Below are 20,865 nucleotides of genomic sequence, written 5' to 3' on the forward strand. Positions count from 1 at the left end.
CGGTGGTTAGCTGGGATTGAAAGCTTATGAATAGCAAGCTCAGAAATGATACCCGAATGATTGTTATGCGACACGATTTTTTCCATCTTTGCGTATAGGGCAGCCAAACTTTGAAACCACGTGTTCAATCATAATTCATCAGTTAACCCTTAACTAGCCCGCTCATCTGATAATAATATTGATCAAAGCTGTTGTGTAGTTTCTGAGATAATGGAGTTTTGTGATTTTCACATTTAGGCACATTACAGATAAAGTTACAGTCCGATTACAGTAAAATTTAATAGGGGGTTATGAGCTAGACCTTTCATTTGACACTAATTTTGTGGAAATCGGGCAAGCCATCTCTGAGAAAAGTGAGTGAGTTCAAGTAGTCTTCGGAATATGTTCCTTTTCATAGCTGGATTTCACATTTTTAAACATAACAGGCAAAGTAATAGTCCGATTGCAAAACAAATCAATAAGGTCTTATGGGGCAACTAGACCTTTCATTCGACCTTGATTTTAGGAAAATCGGTCCAGCCATCTCTGAGAAACATGAGTGAGATTAAACAGTCTTCAGAACACGTTTCTTTTCATAACTTTTGAACCACAAGTTCAATCTTCAAAAAAAAATCAAAATTTAAAGATATTTCAAGTAGCCCGATCATTTTAAACCATTTTTGTTCAAATCGGTTGTGTAGTTTTTGAGATAATGATGATTCATGATTTTTACATTTTGATACATAACCTCTAAACTAAAAATCCGATTGAAATAAAATTCAATAGGGTCTTATGGGAGAACAAGAGCTTTCATTTGCAATTGATTTCATGAAAATCGGTCCAGCCATCTCTGAGAAAAGTGAGTGAGAATAAAAATCTGCACATACACACACACTTATACACACACATACACATACACACACATACAGAAAATGCTCAGCTCGTCGAGCTGAGTCGAGTGATATATGCCATTCGGCCCTTTGGAGCACTTCTATATCTTCGGTTTTGCAAGTTATTGCTATACCTTTCTAGGAGAAAGGCGAAAATTGACTGGTTTCGTTTCAATAAAACGCTTGTTCTTAGCCCCCCGGTAGATCACTTACCTCTCATGCTTATTATTTCTGCTTTAACTACAAAATCAGACTCGACGATAGTTTTTTTATAAACGCAATTTTGGCTTGGGAGGGCGAAAACTCCTGCTTGTTTATCACTGGCGATTACAATAAACTGCCGATCGCACAATGCATCTGGATTCGTTGGACTAATCTTATTTGTTGTTTTAGTTGGAGTTTCTGAAAAAAAAGATAATGTAAGTTACAACAATGGTTCTATAAGTATTTTTTATTATTTCATGAATAAACCAATCTTTCAAGCGACCAATTGAGAATGACAAATATTCAGCAGAATTTTGAGTATAAATGTGTCTTTTTTTGAATAGTTCTCATTGTCAAATTCACACATCTAAATAAGTGCCCTACGATCGCTTAGATAGCTAAGCTAATAGCACATCGGTTCAACTGAAAACGAGACAAAATTTCTTTATTTTAAGTATCGACATCTATCGGTGGAGAAAACGCATTTTACACTCAAAACTCTTGGTACTGGAATAGCGAGAGTGCCTTTTCATGATAATCGTACAGTAGCGTCGCATACGTGCGTCGTTTTTTATGAACATTTCTTCGAAATGAGTTTCACTATTGCCCGAGTTGAGAACCGAATATCTTGACTAACGACAATCGGTTTTGCCTTTCTCCTAGAAAGGTATAGCAATCACTGAAAAAACCAAAGGTATAAAAGTGCTCCAAAGGGTCGAATCATGTATATCAATCGACTTAATTCGACGAGCTGAGCATTTTTTGTATGTGTGTGTGTATGTGTGTGTGTGTGTGTGTATGCATGTAACGGTCTCCTAATCTCACTCAATTTTCTCAGAGATGGCTGGACCGATTTTTTTGAAACTAACTAGCTGACCCGGCAAACTTCGTCCCGCTTATTTTACTGGTTAATTTAATAATTTGAAACATGACAAATTCATTGATTCCTTGCGATTTGTTTATATCGTTTGAAATTGACAACATCCTCGACTTTTGACTTTTGTACATCACCTCTATTCCGGAAATATATTGGGTGCATTTCAGTTATTTTCGTTGTTTTCCAGAAACTGAAAGTGGTCATCTCCAAATTCAAAATGGTGTCCAGGGTCAATACTTGGCTTCTTTACATCATTTCAATTACGGACATATCCATATGCAGTGGTACTCGGTTATTTTCGGCTGTTTCCCAGAAGTTGCCATTTCACAATTCAAACTGGTGTCTGAAGTAAATTTTTAGCTCCTTGCATCATTCTGGATCCGGTGATACTCATATTGGGTGGTCGCCATCTTGGATCTTGAAATGGCATGTGGAGACAATTTCTGGCCCCTGAGCGTCATTCTGGTTTAAGAAACACCCATATTGGGTGTTATTTGGTCATTTTCGGCTGTTTTTCAGAAACCGATGTCACCATCTTCGAATTCAAAATGGTGTCTGTGGTCGATTCTAGCTACTGTGTATCATTCTGGTTCCGAAGATACTCATATTGGGTGGTATTTGGTCTCTTGAGGCTGTTCTGTTATTCAGAAACCGGAAGTCGCCATCTTGGATTTCAAAATGGCATTTGGAAACAATTTCTGGCCTCTGGGCGTCAATCTGGTTAAAGCAACACTAAAATTGGGTGGTATTTGGTCATTCTCGGCTGTTTTCCGGACACCGGAAGTCGCCGTCTTACAATTTAAAATGTTGTCTGAAGTCGATTTGTGGCTTCAGAGCATCATAACAATTCCGGAAATACCCATATTGGGTGGTATTTGGTCATTTGCCGCTGTCTTTCAGAAACTGGAAGTTGCCATCTTGGATTTCAAAATGGCATTTGGAAACAATTTCTGGCCTCTTGGCGTCAATCTGATTAAAGAAACACTATAATTGGGTGGTATTTGGTCATTCTCGCCTGTTTTCCAGATACCGGAAGTCGCCATCTTACAATTCATAATGTTGTGTGAGGTCGATAGGTCGACTTGCGGCGACAATTCCGGAAATACCCATATTGGGTGGTATTTGGTTGTTTGTCGCTGTTTTTAAGAAACTGGAAGTTGCCATCTTGGATTTCAAAATGGCATTAGGAGACAGTTTTTGGCCTCTGAACGTCATTCTGGTTAAAGAAACACTAATATTGGGTGATATTTGGTCATTTTCGGATGTTTTCCAGAAACCGGAAGTCGCTATCTTACAATTCAAAATACTGTCTGAGGACGATAGGTCGATTTGCGGCTTCAGTGCATCATAACAATTCCGGAAATACCCATATTGGGTGGTATTTGGTCATTTGCCGCTGTTTTTTAGAAACCGGAAGTCGCCATCTTGGATTTCAAAATGGCATTTGGAAACAATTTATGGCCTTTGTGCGTCAATCTGGTTAAAGAAACACTCATATTGGGTGGTATTTGTCATTTTTGGTTGTTTTCCACACACCGGAAGCCGCCATATTACAATTCAAAATATTGTCTGAGATCGATTTGTGGCTTCAGTGCATCATAACAATTCCGGAAATACCCATATTGGGTGGTATCTGGTTATTTGCCGCTGTTATTCGGAAACCGGAAGTCGCCATCTTGGATTTCAAAATGGCACTTGGAGACGTTTTCTGGCCCCTGTGCGTCATTCTGGTTAAAGAAACATCCTTATTGGGTGATATTTGGTCATTTTCGGCTGTTTTCAGACACCGGAAGTCGCCATCTTACAATTCGAAATGCTTTGTGTGGTCGATTTTTGGCTTCAGTGTATCATAACAATTCCGGAAATTCGCATAGTGGGTGGTATTTGGTCATTTGCCGCTGTTTTCTGAAACCGGAAGTCGCCATCTTGGATTTCGAAATGTTATTTGGAGACATGCCAGAAATAGGAAGGGTATCGAAACATTATGGACATATTTGTTACCCCTAAAAACATTCACTTGCCAAATTTGGTTATATTTGCTTGACAGGTTCTCGAACTGTGCGAAATTCGTGTTTCATTTGTATGGGACCCCTCCCTTATAGAAGAGAGAGGGGTGTCAAACAATCATAGGAACCTTTCTCGGCCCCTAAAATTACATACAAATTTTCACGTCGATCGGTTCGGTAGTTTCCGAGCCTATATGGATCAGATAGACAGACAAACAGACAGACAGACCGGACTGCATTTTCATAGGTATACATTGCAAATGAAAGGTCTAGTTGCCCCATAAGACCCTATTGAATTTTATTGCAATCGGATTTTTAGTTTCGAGGTTGTGTATCAAAATGTGAAAATCACAAAACTTTATTATCTCAGAAGTTGCACAACCGATTTTAACAAAATTGGTATCAAAAGAACGGGCTTGTTTTTTGAACCATTTGTAAAATAATTTTATAAAGATCGGACATATGGTTTAAAAGTTATGTAAAGAGCGTGTGATAACGTGTTTCAAAGACTGTTTAAACTCATTTACTTTTCTCAGAGATGGCTGGACCGATTTCCACAAAATTAGTGTCATATGGAAGGACTGGTTGCCTCATGAGACCCTATTGAATTCCATTGTTATTGCACTTTAACTTTGTCCGTTATGTATAATAATGGGAAATCAGGCTATGACAAGAAACAGGTTTCTAAGACTGCTTGAACTCACCCACTTTTCTCGAAGATGGATGAACCGATTTTAACATAATAAGTTGCAATAAAAAGTTCTAGTTGGCTGATAAGACCAACCAATAAACGAATGCGAAAGCGTCGGCTAGGATTTGCAGCAGAGGTTTGTTCGAAGTTGCATATCTGTTCTATGGTAAAGGACCAAAATTGAGTAACAATTGAGTAACAAAAAGATTACATCCGATCCAAAGACTTTTCTAAGGTAATTTGCAGCCAATCAACACGTTCTTTTAACTTCCAAAATACCAATTTCCAAAACAATAAATGCTACTCACAACCTAACTGCTTTCTTATGTACCTGAACAAAAAATAAACGTGACAGTTGATTATATAACTATACTGGTCCTGATCAAATACATTCGTTGTTTTGCTTTCGTCTCGATTAGACGCAAATTGTTTATCTCCGTTTGAGTTCGCAAAATAACAATACACGAGTTATCGTACGGGTGTTTTTTTGTCGATTAGTTCTTGTGCTGCGCGATAACAATAGCCTGTAGTATATCGGCAGAAACATCTGCACACTGGTAGGGGCAGGCTACCCCGCCAGTGATTCGATACGCAGCTGATATATCAGCAAGAATAATTCTCCCGCACCGCTGTTACCCCGCTAGCAGCACGGACCACCATACGATCGAGCGAGTGGAAGTCAACTACAAGTGGCATCTACAAGGTCGCGTGTAAGATACGGCCACTGTGTCACAACACGAAGCTGGATCGTCATTGTTTGTTCTGCGGAGACACTCGATTAATCCAACTATCAGCCGTGAGGTCGTGACTTAGACGTTCGGTGAAGTATTACATTTAGAATTTTTACTATAATTATCAATATTATTACTATGTTATAATATTATTATTAATATTATTATTGATATTATTATCATTGTTATTATTATTATTATTACTACAATTATTATTATTATTATTATTACTATTGTTATTAGTATTAGTATTACTGTCTTTTTTTTTTATTTGATCCATTGTAGATTGAAAAATTGTTTTTAAAATTTAATATCAACTACTTGAAACCCCCCCCCCCCCCCCCATATTCGAATATTTATCGTTTGTGTGCGGTAGAGCGTAACGCTCCCGCAAAATGGACGACATGCAGGTGCAACTTTTCCTGGAGGTGGAAACAAACGGGGAAGAAATTGAAATTTCTCCCATCAGCTCACCCCTACCTTCCCCTGTGCCCTCCCCTTTGCCAAGTCCTGTACCAAGAGTACTGGAAGTACGGGTAAAAGCTTCCCAGATGCCGCTGGCGGTCCCTACGTTATTTTTTTCCGGCCCATAAAGAAGCCATTGAATATTATTCAAATTGGCAAAGACCTGGCAAGGTCGGCAAGGAAGGTGAGGCCGAACAAACTGCGAGTTGTCGTGAGTAGCTTGAAGCAAGCAAACGAAATTGCTGGCTACGAGCTCTTCACGAGAGAGTATCGCGTGTACATCCCTGCCAAGGATGTAGAAATCGACGGTGTGGTTACCGAGGGGAATCTCACTGTCGATGACATTTTGCGTCATGGAGTTGGCTGTTTTAAAAACCCCTTGATGCAAAGTGTAAAGATACTGGATTGCAAGCAATTGCATTCAGTATCCATCGAAGAAGGGAAGAAGAAATTCCTCCCTTCGGATTCCTTCCGAGTAACATTCGCCGGATACGCGCTGCCGAACTACGTTCGCTTGGACAGGGTTCGTCTACCTGTACGCCTGTTCGTACCGCGGGTCATGCATTGCCAAAACTGTAAGCAGTTAGGTCACACAGCCACCTACTGCTGCAACAAGGCACGCTGTAGCAAGTGCGGAGGCAATCATGCTGAGAACGCTTGCAGTGGGGATACTGAAAAGTGTCTTTATTGCGAGGGAACTCGGCATGACCTTCCGGCATGTCCCGCGTACAAACAGCGCGAGGAAAAAATTAAGCGTTCCCTTAAGGAACGATCAAAGCGCTCTTTTGCAAAAATGCTTAAGAGGGCTGAGCCACCCTTGACAGGAAACATCTTTTCCTTCTTGCCAACTGATGAGGGTACATCTGACGATCCCGTCGAAGGGTGTTCCTATGCCTTGCCAGAGGGATCTAGGAAGAGGAGAATGCTCAACTCTCCTAATCTTTCTCGCAAAGGTCGTAAGATAACCCCTAGCGGAATGACCAATAAGACAACACAAAAAGGAAGCGGTGAAGAAAAACCGAAGCAAGTACCCCCCGGTTTTAATTTCAAATCAAACCAGGAGTACCCACCGCTTCCTGGGGCACCAAAAATCCCTCGTGCACCCATTTCTCGATCAGAAGATAAAAAAGAAACAGGGTTCATAAAATTTTCTGATATTGTGGACTGGATATTTAAAACATTCAACATACCAGATCCCCTACAAAATATTCTTCTTGCCCTTCTTCCTACAGTGAAAACCTTTTTGAAGCAACTAGCAGCAACTTGGCCCCTCATTTCAGCTATCGTATCTTTCGATGACTAATACGGCGAAAGAGGTTAGGAATTTTTTCACTGTATTACAGTGGAATTGCAGAAGTATCATCCCCAAATTCGATTTATTTTCTCATTTGATGAATTCATACAATTGTGACGCATTCGCGCTCTGTGAAACCTTTTTCAATTCGAACGATCAACTCAATTTCCACGATTTTAACATTATTCGTCGAGATCGAGACTCACACGGTGGAGGGGTACTTTTAGGGATCAAAAAGTGCTATTCTTTTTTCAGAATCGACCTCTCCTCGATCTCGAATATTGAAGTTGTTGCCATTCAAACGAATTTGAATGGAAAAGACCTTTGCCTTGTTTCGTTATATATTCCCCCATCCGCGCGGATTGAACAGAAGCAACTCCTTGATATAGCAGAATTGCTTCCCGCACCTTTTATGATTTTGGGAGATTTTAACTCTCACTGTTCGCTATGGGGGTCGCTGTACGACGACAACCGATCTTCTTTAATTTGTAACTTGATCGACGACTTCAATATGACACTTTTGAATACTGGGGAAGCGACACGTGTACCTAATCCTCCAGCACGTGAAAGCGTGCTTGACCTATCCCTTTGCTCGACATCACTAGCGTTAGATTGCCGGTGGAAAGTAATCAACGATCCCCACGGTAGTGATCATCTTCCAATCGTTATATCAATTGCTAATGGTTCAACTTCCCCGAACCCAATCAATATATCCTACGACCTTACATGTAATATTGATTGGAAGTGTTATGAGTCTATTATAGCGCAATCTATCGAGACTCACGAGGAACTTCCTCCGGAGGAAGAATACGCGTTCTTAGCTGGCTTGATAATCGACGCCGCGACTCAAGCTCAGACGAAACCGATACCCGGGGTAACGATTAGACAGCGCCCTCCCAACAAATGGTGGGACAAAGAGTGCTCTGAGCTGTACGCGCGAAGGTCCGCGGCGTATAAGGACTACCGGGAGTACGGCACTGTCAACCTGCTTCGAAAGTACGAGGCACTGGGCAGGCAGATGAAGAGCTTAGTAAAGGCGAAAAAACGCGGGTACTGGCGGCGGTTCGTAAACGCGTTGTCCAGGGAAACAGCGATGAGCACTCTTTGGGATACCGCCAGGCGCATGCGGAACCGTGACGTTTCGAATGAAAGCGAGGAGTATTCAGATCGCTGGATACTCGATTTTGCCAAAAAGGTCTGTCCGGACTCTGTACCGGAACAGAAAACCTTTCGCGACGCGTTATTAGTAACTACGGAAGAGCCTCCATTTTCGATGTTGGAATTTTCAATGGCTCTCCTGTCGTGCAACAATAAGGCTCCAGGGTTAGATAGAATAAAATTCAACCTGTTGAAGAATCTACCCGACTCTGCAAAAAGACGCTTGTTGAATTTGTTCAACAAGTTTCTTGAGCTAAATATTGTTCCGCATGACTGGAGGGAAGTAAAAGTCATTGCTATTGGGAAACCCGGGAAACCTGCCTCTGATCACAATTCATATAGGCCGATTGCGATGCTCTCTTGCCTACGGAAATTAATGGAGAAAATGATCTTTTTACGGAGAGACAAATGGGTCGAAACAAACGGTTTACTTTCGGATACTCAATTTGGCTTTCGCCGGGGCAAAGGGACGAACGATTGCCTAGCGTTGCTTTCTACTGAAATTCAAGTCGCATTTGCTCGGAAAGAGCAAATGGCTTCTGCGTTCTTGGATATTAAGAGGGCTTTCGACTCTGTCTCTGTAGAAGTTTTAAGCGCGAAACTTCATTCGCAGGGACTTTCACCAAATTTGAATAACTTTTTGCTCAACTTGTTGTCAGAAAAGCATATGTATTTCTCACATGGCGATTCGACAACTTCCCGAATTAGTTACATGGGCCTTCCCCAGGGCTCATGTTTAAGTCCTCTCTTATATAATTTTTACGTCAATGATATCGATGAATGTCTTGCAAATTCATGCACGCTAAGGCAACTTGCAGACGATAGCGTTGTATCCATTACTGGTAGCGAGGGTAGCGATCTGCAAGGACCATTGCAAGATACCTTAGACAATTTGTCTGAATGGGCTCTTAAGCTGAGTATCGAATTCTCTCCGGAGAAAACTGAGTTGGTCGTTTTTTCTAGGAAGCATAACCCAGCTCAGCTGCAGCTCGTACTAACGGGTAAAACGATCTCTCAGGTTTTAGTCGCTAAATATCTCGTGGTCTGGTTCGACTCTAAATGCACCTGGGCTTGTCATATTAGGTATCTGACACGAAAATGCCAACAGAGGATTAATTTTCTTCGTACGATTACCGGAACCTGGTGGGGAGCCCACCCAGGAGACCTTCCGAGATTATACCAAACAACAATACTGTCAGTTCTTGAGTACGGTTGTTTCTGCTTTCGCTCCGCTGCGAACACGCATATTTTGAAACCAGAAAGAATACAATATCGTTGTTTTCGTATTGCCTTAGGTTGCATGCAGTCGACCCATACGATGAGTCTTGAAGTCTTAGCGGGTATTCTTCCGTTGAAACATCGTTTTTGGAATCTCTCTTACCGGTTGCTAATTCGATGCACAGTTATGAACCCATTAGTAATTGAAAATTTCGAGAGGTTGGTCGACCTTCAATCTCAATCCAGATTTATGACTTTATATGTTGACTATATGGATCAAGATATTAATCCTTCTTCATACGATTCCTCCAATGTCGCAGTTTTAGATACTTCTAATAATGCTATATTCTTCGACACCACCATGAAACAATACATTTCTGGTATCCTGGATCAATTGCGACCCCAAGAGATCCCTAAGATTTTTTCCAATAAGTTTAAACATGTTAGTTATGATAAAAGGTTTTACACTGACGGATCTTATCTAGATGAGTCCACTGGCTTCGTTGTTTTCCACGAAAATTTTACCGCCTCCTACAAACTCGATGCTCCTGCTTCCGTGTACGTCGCAGAACTTGCTGCTATTCAGTACTCTCTTGGAATCATCGAAACCCTACCCATAGACCACTATTTCATCTTCACAGATAGTCTCAGTGCCATTGAGGCTCTGCGATCGATGAAGCCTGTGAAGCACACCCCGTATTTCCTGGGGAAAATACGGCGGTTTTTAAGTGCTTTAACAGATAAAAATTACCGGGTTACCTTAGCGTGGGTCCCTTCTCATTGCTCGATTCCGGGTAATGAAAAGGCTGACTCTTTAGCTAAGGTGGGTGCTATTGATGGCGATATTTATGAAAGACCAATTGCTTATGATGAATTTTATAGCATTTTGCGTCAGAGAACACTCAACAGTTGGCAATCATCATGGAACTCAGATGAACTGGGACGGTGGCAACATTCCATTTTTCCTAAGGTATCGACGAAAGCATGGTTCAAGGGGTTGGATGTAGGTCGGGACTTCATTCGCGTGATGTCCAGACTTATGTCCAATCACTACACGTTAAACACGCATCTCTTTCGTATAGGGCTTGTAGACAGTAATCACTGCGTTTGTGGCGATGGCTACCATGACATCAAGCATGTTGTTTGGTCGTGTGCCGAATTCTGTGATGTTAGGTCCGAGCTTATAGATTCCCTCCGGGCTCGAGGAAAACAACCGAACGTACCCGTTAGAGACATTCTGGGAAGCGGTGATCTCCAGTACATGACACAACTGTACTGTTATTTGAAAATGACTGACATTAAAATTTAATATTCTTTTGTCTATTTGTCAGAACACCCGTATACGACGCTGGAGACACGAACACGAAGAGCCTAAATCTATGTTTAAAAAACAAAAAAGAACACCAGTCGAAACACAAATAGTTCGTATATCTTAATTAGTTTTAAGCAAAAATTGTATTTCCCTTCTCTCACCTTAAATCCCCACTAGCTCGTAGTCGGCCGCGAGAATAAATAAAAGGCCTCCCTCTTTTCCCTGCTAACGTAGAATTAATACGAATTGTACTTGGCTCAGTAAAACAGAAAATGTATCGTGCCTTGTCAAATAAACTAATTTTAAATCTAAACCTGGTCCTGATCAAATACCTCCACAACTAATGGAAAAACCTAAATTAATCCACCTAGCGGTCAGACTAGCGGTTTCTCATTCAAACATATTATTTGTAAAAATAGATTTACATAAACGCTTCAATCCAATAAAGGAATATTCTCTCTTTGGGTTCTAAAATATTGATGTTTCAATTGAAGTATAAAATATGAAATTCGACGAAATGTTAGTGCTTAAGAAATAGCGAAACAAAAGAGATGACTCTTTTTTTTTCATCTATAATTTATTTGACACGGCACAAATACAATTTAAAGTTTAACGGCGCCAATTATATCTGATAGCTTACTTTCTAAAGTATCTTAATAACTAAAAGCAAATTTTTTATCATCGCTGCCGACTACGAGCTGAAACTAAATCTAACTTAAAGCTAGAATGTTTTGCATTAAAAGCACTGATTTGTTGTTTGATGGTTTTCCATTGCCATAGGTTAGCAGCCTATTGAATATGTTCCGCTGCTGGGCCAAGATATTACGAACTGACATATTGGGTTGTCTCCCTCGGGACCTGAGAGTATCGTGCGGGTCTAGTTGCTGTTTCCGGATCCAGGGTCTTAACGTGTTCTTGTCGTTTGGTTGGATGTAGGCGGAAGGGAATAGGATTAAACTGGGGCGTCGATGGATTTCAGGAAAACGTATATAAGGGACACGTAGGATAGGTCACGGCTCGCCAAGACATCACGAACAGGAACAGCCGGCTGCCTACTTTCGGCCTGCAGGGAAGCTATTAATTTAGACCTGGCGTCACGGTGTACAGGGCATGACCAAACCACAAGCTCTATGTCGTGATAACCTTCACCACAGGCACAGATACCACTTTCCCCGAGCCCAACACGACGGAGATGCGCGTCAAATCTATAGTGATTGGACATAAGCCGGGACATCACGCAAATTAAATCCCGACCTACATCCAACCCCTTGAACCACGAGTTCGTCGACACCTTGGGGATTATGGAATGTAACCACCTTCCCAGTTCCCCTCTGGTCCAAGCATTTTGCCAACTGATGATCGTATTCTGACGTACAAGTGCGAAAAATTAATTAAAGGCAATTGGTCTTTCATAAATATCACCGTTTGTTGCGCCCACCTTAGCCAAAGAGTCCGCTTTCTCATTGCCCGGTATCGAGCAGTGAGAAGGGACCCACGCTAAGGTAATCTGAAACGATTTTTCGGATAAAGCACTCAGATGTTCCCGTATTTTCCCCAGGGAATACGAAGAGTGCTTAACATCTTTCATCGATCGGAGAGCCTCAATGGAACTGAGACTGTCCGTAAAGATGAAATAATGGTCCTTGGGCATTTTTTCGATAATCCCTAGGGTGTACTTAATTGCAGCCAATTCTGCGACGTAAACAGAAGCAGGATTATCGAGTTTATGGGAGACGGTTAAATTGTTATTGAAAATACCGAAGCCAGTGGACCCATCAAGAAGTGATCCGTCAGTGTAGAACAAAGAGATGACTCTTAATTTCTAACAATTCAATCACAAGCGATACCAGGGACGGTCAAATAGTACGATATCATATTTACATACATATATTGATCAAAGCAGGTATAGTTATAAATAGTCTTTGAATTGCGTTTCTTTCCATTTCTCCCGTTCTCTTTCACTTCTGAACCGTTACTTTCACTTCTGAACCACAAATCAAATAGTTATGAAGTTTGTTATTTGTAAGTTTGAGAGATAACTCGTTCGTCAGACACTAGTTATCTTCAAATACGACGAGTAATCTTTGAAATATTATAGGGTAGGGAACGGCTCAAGCAGTAGCGCCTATTTTAATCAGTCGAAGAAAACAGGCCTCAAACTCCTGCATTTTGATCAATATCGACAATTTTAATGATGGAAACGAAAACTTTGATTGTCTAGCTGTCTTGCGAATATAAGAAATACCGTTAATCACAAAGAAATCTGTGAACAATTGCTTAAAATAGGTTCGGGGTGATTGAAATAGTGTCCCTCGATTGGTAACTTTGATTGATGATTTTTAAAGTTTGCTAACTTAGTTTTACAATCTGAAAACAAGTTCTGACAGAGAAAACGATAGCGAACAGATTGATATACTACTGTTTGAGTTTCACCCAACACATTTCGAGTATTTCGTCTGAATACACGGGTGGTTCCTAAAGCTGCTTAGAATATGTTCCCTACCCTATTTTCGTTGTTTTTACGATTTAATACATAACGGTTGCTTAAGTCCTATGATAATCAAATGAAATGGGAACGTATAGGGCAGCCAAATTTTGAAACTAAGTGTTTAATTATAATTCATCAGTAAACACTTAACTAGCCCGTTCATTTGATATCAAAATTGTTCAAATCAGTTGTGCAGTTTCTGAGATAATGAATGTGATTTTCACATTTTGAAACATTACAGACGAAGTTAAAGCCTGATTACAATGAAATTCAATAAGGTGTTATGCGGCAGCTATACCTTTCATTTGACACTTATTTTGTGAGAATCGGTTCAGCTATCTCTGAGAAAAGTGGGTGTGTTCAAGTATTTGTTTATTTGTTGATTTACATTCATCGGACATTATTGTCTACATGAACACTTGATTGCTAAGAACGGTTAAAAATTATAATTAGTCACACGGTCGTAAAATACTCTAATACTTATATTGAAAAGAAAAAAACGGTAACACAGATTAAACAGTAAACACATACATCTTATCGGTTGATTGTGCGCATAGTCTGTCCGATGGCGTTGGAGCTGGAGGAAGCTTCGCTGTCGTAGTGGTCGTGGGATGATGTTTAAGTCGACCTGAGCGAGAATTCAGGGCGCATTCATGTCCCCTACAAGCACCTTAGCCAAAAACACAGTTCTCATTTCCTTTCGTCTCTTTGAAGCGTGTCCATACCCAACAAGCGACATCGGCTCTCGTAGGATGGAAGTTCGTCGGGGTTTTGCCAGGGAAGAAATCTTAAGGCATACCTTACAAACTTTGCTTGGATTTTTTCTATTCTGTTAACCCAGACGTTGTGAGAAGGACTCCACACAACGGCTGCTGATTCCAGTATAGACCGCACTAAGTTAAAATACAGTGAGCGTAGACAATAGGGGTCACGGAATTCCCTGGATAGTCGAAAAAAAAATCCCAAATTTCTGTTGGCTTTGCTGATGGTATAGGCGAGATGATCGCGAAAATTTAGCCCGGAGTCCAACAGGACACCAAGGTCCTTCACAACGCTAACTCTTTCCAGTAACTCCAGTAACTTCCAGTGAATCATTGTTTTCCTTCTAGTAAACGAGATAACCATGCACTTACTCACGCTTATGGTCAGCCGGTTCCTCTCACACCAGTTTGCGAAGATGTCGATAGTTTGCTGCAGTATTCTGCCGTGAGATGACATTGTGACGTAGATCGAAGTGATCAGTTTTTCAGTGCGGCCCAAAAACGAATAAATTCTTCGTCACTTTTATATGGCAATGTGTGCCAACGTCACTTTGTTTTTTTGATTTTATGCAACGTACGAATAAGTAACAACGAAAAGGAAGATACCAAAAGATAGGTCTTCGAATAATGAACAAATTGGCATGAAAAACTCATATTCGGGAAAGTGGCACTTACGTCACTTTGTCATCTCAAGGCGGTATTATGCAGTCATCCGGTGTCTTCACTAGCCAATACATTTTAAAATCGTCTGCGTACACCAACCTGCAACTCTCTGGTACAGTATTCTTCGGAATATGTTTAGATTTCGCATTTTTAAACATAACAGGCAAAGTAATAGTCCGATTGCAAAACAAATCAATAAGGTCTGATGGCTTAACTAGACCTTCCATTTTACATTAATTTTATAAAAATCGGTTCTGTAATCTCTAAGCAACATGAGTGAGATTAAACAGCGTTTTTTTCCATAACTTTTGAACCACAAGTTCAATCTTCATAAGATTCAAAAGTTAAAAATTTTTCAGGTAGCCCGTTCATTTAAAACCAATATTGTTCAAATCGACTGTGTAGTTTCTGAGATAATGATGTTCCATGATTTTTACATTTTGATACATAACCTCTAAACTAAAAATTCAGATTACAATAAAATTGAATAGGGTCTTATGGGACAACAAGGCCTTTCATTTGCAATTAATTTCATGAAAATCGGTTCAGCCATCTCTGAGCAAAGTGGGTGAGTATAAAAACCTGTACACTCACACACACACACACACACACACACACACACGCAGACACACTCTCTCACACACACACACACATACACACACACACACACACACACACACACACACACACACACAGAAAATGCTCAGCTCGTCGAATTGAGTCGAGTGATATATGCCATTCGGCCCTTTGAAGCACTTTTATATCTTCAGTTTTGTACGTGATTGCTATACCTTTCTAGGAGAAAGGCAAAAAGGCGATAAGCAGAATGTGGAGCATTATCGTGCAATCACTTTACTGTCCGCATGTTCTAAAATTTTTGATAATATTATTTATAGACATCTTATGTTTCGTGTTAAATTTACATATCCACTTCTCAACATAGCTTTTATCCAGGCCGATCAGTTACAACCAACGTTTCTTGGTGAACGTTTTCTTGTATCCAATGAACAAAAGGCTCAAAGACTTTCTCAGCAGTTTGAGAGTGTTCATAATTGCTGCTTCAAAATTGCATATTTTCCCAAATTATGGAAAAATGCAAAAATTACTCCAATTTTAAAGTAGGATAAGAATCCAATTGAAGTTTCAAGTTATCGACCAATCAGTTTGCTTTCTTCAATATGTAAACTGTTTGATAGAATTATTCTTAACTGAATGATGTCACACATAAACAAAAATTCAATTTTTGCAGTTGAACATTTTGGATTTCGCCATGGGCATTCCACTACTCATCAATTGCTCAGAGTTACTAATATGATACAAGCTAACAAATCTGAAGGTTATTCCACTGGAGCTGCTCTTTCAGACTAGGAAAAGCATTAAGGTTTGATTGCGGAATTGCAAACTTTTAATTTTCCAATTTTCCTAATTAAAATTAAAAAAAAAATATCTTACTGATCGAACTCTGCAGGTTGTGTACCAGAATTCAAAATCTGATAGATTTCCTATCAGATCAGGTGTGCCTCAAGGTTCAGTCTTGGGACCAGTCCTGTACAACATATTCACTTCCTGATTTGCCTCCAGGATGCACAAAGTCATTGTTCTGCGATTACACAAGCATTTCCGTAGAAGGAAAAAGTCTTCGTGTCATATGCAGCCGATTGCAGAAAAATTTAGATAGTTTTTCTTCCTACTCGCAAAAGTGGAAAATCTCTCCCAATGCTTCTAATACTCAAATGATAATTTTTCCTCATAAAATTAGGGCTTCTTTCCTCAAGTCAAACAATAATCACGTTGTCAAGATGAATGGGGTTATTTTAAGTTGGTCTGACAAGGTTAAGTACTTGGGACTAATTTGCGATTAATACTTATTTTCAAAGAGCACATTGAGAGTATACAAGCCAAGTGCATCAAATATACGAGATGTTTATATCCTCTCTTAACAGGAAATCTTAACTTTGTTTAAAGAACAAACTTTTGATTTACAAACAAATTTTTAGACCAGCAATGCTTTATGCTGTACCGATCTGGTCAAGTTGCTGTTCAACAAGGAAGAAAACGCTTCAAAGGTTTCAGAATAAAATTCTGAAAATGATTTTGAAGCGTCCTCCTTGGTTTGGTACACTCGAATTACATAGACTTACTGGTGTTGAACCATTAGAAGCTATGTCAAATAAAATTATTAACAATTCTTGACAAAAATCGTTGCAATCCTCAATTGCTACGATACGCTCTCTTTGTAGCCAATATGTTAGCAATTAAGTTAGTTGGAAGTTTACTTTCCTTTCTTGGCAAGTAGGTTGAAATCCCTACAAATGATGAGTCCTAATTGCGGAAGCAAACAAATCCTAACAATTAAAATTACAAATTTCTAACAGTGTTGAGAAGTCACCATTTGTGATTGGACACACATACTTATTATTTACTAATATTTATCATAAATCTTAAGCTACTAACAAATCCCCCCCTTAAAAAAAAGACATCGACTTGTACTTTACGTTCGAGTTCTGAAATGCAATGCGACGTGAAATGCATTAGCTTTGTTGTCACAGATCGGCCCGGGGAGAAAACCATGCTGATCCGAAGAAATGTAGTTGCGTGCTCTACTCAATACAACAAAGCTTACAACGATCTCGAAAAGTTAAGGCGCGGCAGACAAATTGGTTATTCCACGGTAATTTTTGACATTACGACGATCACCACTTTTGAAGACCGGGACATATAGACATATAGGAGTGCTTTCAGAACTCGGGAAACTTCCCTTCTACCAAAGACTTGTTGAATATGGTGCAAAAAGGAGCGGCTAGAATATCAATGCAAAGGCACAAAAGCACGGCCGGTATTCAATCGGGACCAACAGTGTAAACATTTGAGTTTCTTAGCGGCGGCAGTAACCATATCATGTGTAACTTCGAAGATGTCAAGATCAACAAGATCTGCAGTCACATTCGCAGCGGCGCGAGCAGCATCGTCATTCGAGGCACAATCGGAGGCGAATACAGGAAAGAAAAACTTCGCAAAAAGTTCGCAAGAATCAGAATCCGAGTAGGATACCATTTCCTCAAAATACACGTCCCTTGGGTTGAGAAGCATTTTCGTTTTAAATTAACGAAATTCCAAATTTTTTTCAGGTTTCTACGCGGTCTGTTTGAACTCCCAACACGTATGACTCGTAGATACTTGAGTTCAGCCGTTTAGCTGTTATATGATAGGAAATCAAAGAAATAGTTATCGGTTTCCGTTATACTCTACTCGAAAAGTTTTCTAGTAGATTATAACGGAAACCGACAACTATTTCTTTGATTTCTTGAATCACTCTGCTATGACGCTCGGTATAGATTTTCTAAATTTGTTATATGATGTTATGTTACGTCATTACGATCTGCAGACTCTTTTTTTAAACAGTACGTTTGTGGGAGCATTGCACTCATCCCAACATTCGTCGTTTGTTACTGTTCAGTTTATTCAAACCGGCGCAGCATAACACTTTTTCATATTGTTTTTTTTTCACATAATCGGTTTATAAATAGTGAATCGCGTATTAAAGTGTCAGCATGCATATATTTCAAACTGGACCGGCTCTCATTATATTGCACAGCTGTCCCTGCTCCCCATACGTTCGGTAAACAGTCCGAGAGCACACACAGGCAATGCCAAACGGGCGTTCCAGTATCTCAGACATAGACCAGAGATGGTCGGCCAACCTGCCGAGCATCCAATCCGTGAGCGACGACAGCCGTGTCGAGGCAGGGGAGGAGGCAAGGGTTACGAATGAGGAACTCATCGTGATCGCCAAATCCCTAAAGGTGAGCAAGGCACCGGGACCGGATGGTATCCCTAACCTGGCGATCAGGCTGGCGATAAAAACGGCCCCCGGGCTGTTCAGGGCAGTCATGCAGAGGTGCCTGGATGACTGTCTCTTTCCGGACAGGTGGAAGCAGCAGAGACTGGTCTTATTGCCGAAGGCTGGGAAACCGCCAGGGGACCCATCGGCATATAGGCCTATCTGCCTGCTGGACACCGCGGGCAAGGTGCTTGAGAGGATCATCCTCAACAGACTGGTGAGGTACACGGAGGGTGTACACGGTCTGGCAAGTAACCAGTTCGGCTTCCGGAAGGGCAGGTCCACGCTGGACGCAATCTCTTCCGTCATCAAGACGGCGGAGGTAGCAATCCAGCGCAAAAGAAGGGGAATACGCTACTGCGCAATCGTCACGCTCGACGTGAAGAATGCTTTCAATAGTGCCAGTTGGGACTCCATAGCGCTCGCGCTCAGGAGCATCCATGTACCGGTGTCGCTGTACAAGACTCTGGAAAATTATTTCCAGAATCGAGTACTTGTTTACGACACGGAGGAGGGTCAGAAGTGCGTCCCAATTACCGCAGGAGTTCCGCAAGGTTCTATCCTGGGCCCGGTGTTGTGGAATGTCATGTATGACGGAGTGTTGAAACTCAAGTTCCCTGTAGGGGTTGTGATCGTCGGCTTTGCAGACGACATAACGCTGGAGGTTTACGGCGAGTCTATCGAGGAGGTCGAGTTGACGGCCGCGCACTGTATACGCAAGGTCGAGGACTGGATGCGCTCCAGGAAACTGGAGCTCGCGCATCATAAGACGGAGGTCACGGTTGTGAACAACCGTAAATCGGAGCAACAGGCGGTGGTCAGAGTCGGAGACTGCACCATCACCTCGAAGCGATCCCTGAAGCTCTTGGGGGTTATGGTGGACGACAAGCTCACGTTCGGGAGTCACGTCGACTATGCCTGTAAGAGGGCCTCATCGGCTATTGCAGCACTATCTCGTATGATGTCCAATAGCTCAGCGGTATATGGCAGCAAGCGTAAACTTCTTGCCAGCGTGGTTTCGTCCATACTTAGGTATGGTGGGCCAGTGTGGTCCAGAGCGCTAGGTACTAACAGTTACCGTGGTAAACTGGAAAGTACCTACAGGCTCATGTGCCTGAGAGTTGCGAGTGCGTATCGTACGGTGTCATACGATGCAATCTGTGTCTTGTCCGGCATGATGCCTATCAGCATCGCCATCAAGGAGGACAGAGAGTGTTTCGACCAACGTGACACAAGGGGCATACGAGGTACCAGAAGGTCATTCTCGATGCCTCGCTGGCAGCGGGAATGGTCCAACTCCACAAAGGGCAGATGAACGCACCGACTCATACCGGAGATATCCGGCTGGGTCGGGAGACGACATGGTGAAGTGAACCTGACCACCTGACACAAATCCTGTCAGGCCATGGTTGTTTCAGGCAATATCTGCACAGGCTCGGACACGCGGTGTCCCCCATGTGTCCCGAGTGCGTCGAGGAGGAGGAGACTGCTGAGCATGTCTTCTTCGTATGCCCCCGTTTCGCAAGAGCGAGGAGCAACATGATGGCTGTGAGCGGGCCTGGCACTACTCCGGACAATCTAGTCCGGAGGATGTGCGACGACCCGGACATCTGGAACGCGGTCTGTGCGGCCACCTCTCAGATTGTTCTGGAGCTGCAACGTGTGTGGCGGGTCAACCACCAACACGCCAGTGGTAGCTAATTACCAGTCTCCAGGTAGTTAGCTAGGAGGTTATAAGAGTAAAGAGGGTGCATCACGCACAAAAGCCACTCCCCGACGTAATACTTAACCGTCGTTCCGGGAAGACCAGGGCTGGAGACTGGAGGGGTTTTAGTGGGTCGGGACAGGGATCAGTAGGTGTCTGGGCGAGTGTAACTACCCCAGCATCTTTCCCCTAGTCTCATCCCCACACCCTGAGTTCTCTTCTCAGGTGTCTGTTTGCAGATTTCCCCGCCACCTTTAAAAAAAAAAAAAAAAAAAACGGGCGGTTATTTATCATCCCCTTTGTCTGTTGGTTCTTCCAAGCTGTCGCTAATAACAGCTTTTACAGCGCTAAACTCTTCGGCACAAATCCGAGTGTGCTGTTAGGTGAGGATGATTTACGCGAATAAGGCCGATGCTATAATGCAAGCGAGGAAGTGTGAAGCACCTTTTTCTCGTGTGGGGAATAATATCAACAATGGGAAAATATATGAAACGGTTTACTTCGTGTTCATCAAGGCATCGGCCTAAGAAATAGCAGAAACGAGGGAGTGTGATCAGTTAATCAGCAGGCTGCCAACAACGC

At 41.6% G+C, this 20,865-nt stretch overlaps 1 protein-coding gene across 8 annotated transcripts in view; it reads right to left on the bottom strand.

Moving 5' to 3' along the window:
• Positions 1 to 20,865, bottom strand: part of LOC129718457 (syntaxin-binding protein 5) — a 1,078,665-nt gene that overhangs the window by 630,842 nt on the left and 426,958 nt on the right. For all 8 annotated transcript variants that reach the window (XM_055669251.1, XM_055669249.1, XM_055669252.1 and 5 more), the window contains one exon: positions 1,083 to 1,271. In XM_055669251.1, coding sequence (XP_055525226.1) covers positions 1,083 to 1,271 — 189 coding nt within the window. The remainder of the gene's footprint in view (positions 1 to 1,082; positions 1,272 to 20,865) is intronic.

The sequence above is a fragment of the Wyeomyia smithii genome, chromosome 1, assembly GCF_029784165.1.
Source record: "Wyeomyia smithii strain HCP4-BCI-WySm-NY-G18 chromosome 1, ASM2978416v1, whole genome shotgun sequence".
Classification (NCBI taxonomy): domain Eukaryota; kingdom Metazoa; phylum Arthropoda; class Insecta; order Diptera; family Culicidae; genus Wyeomyia; species Wyeomyia smithii.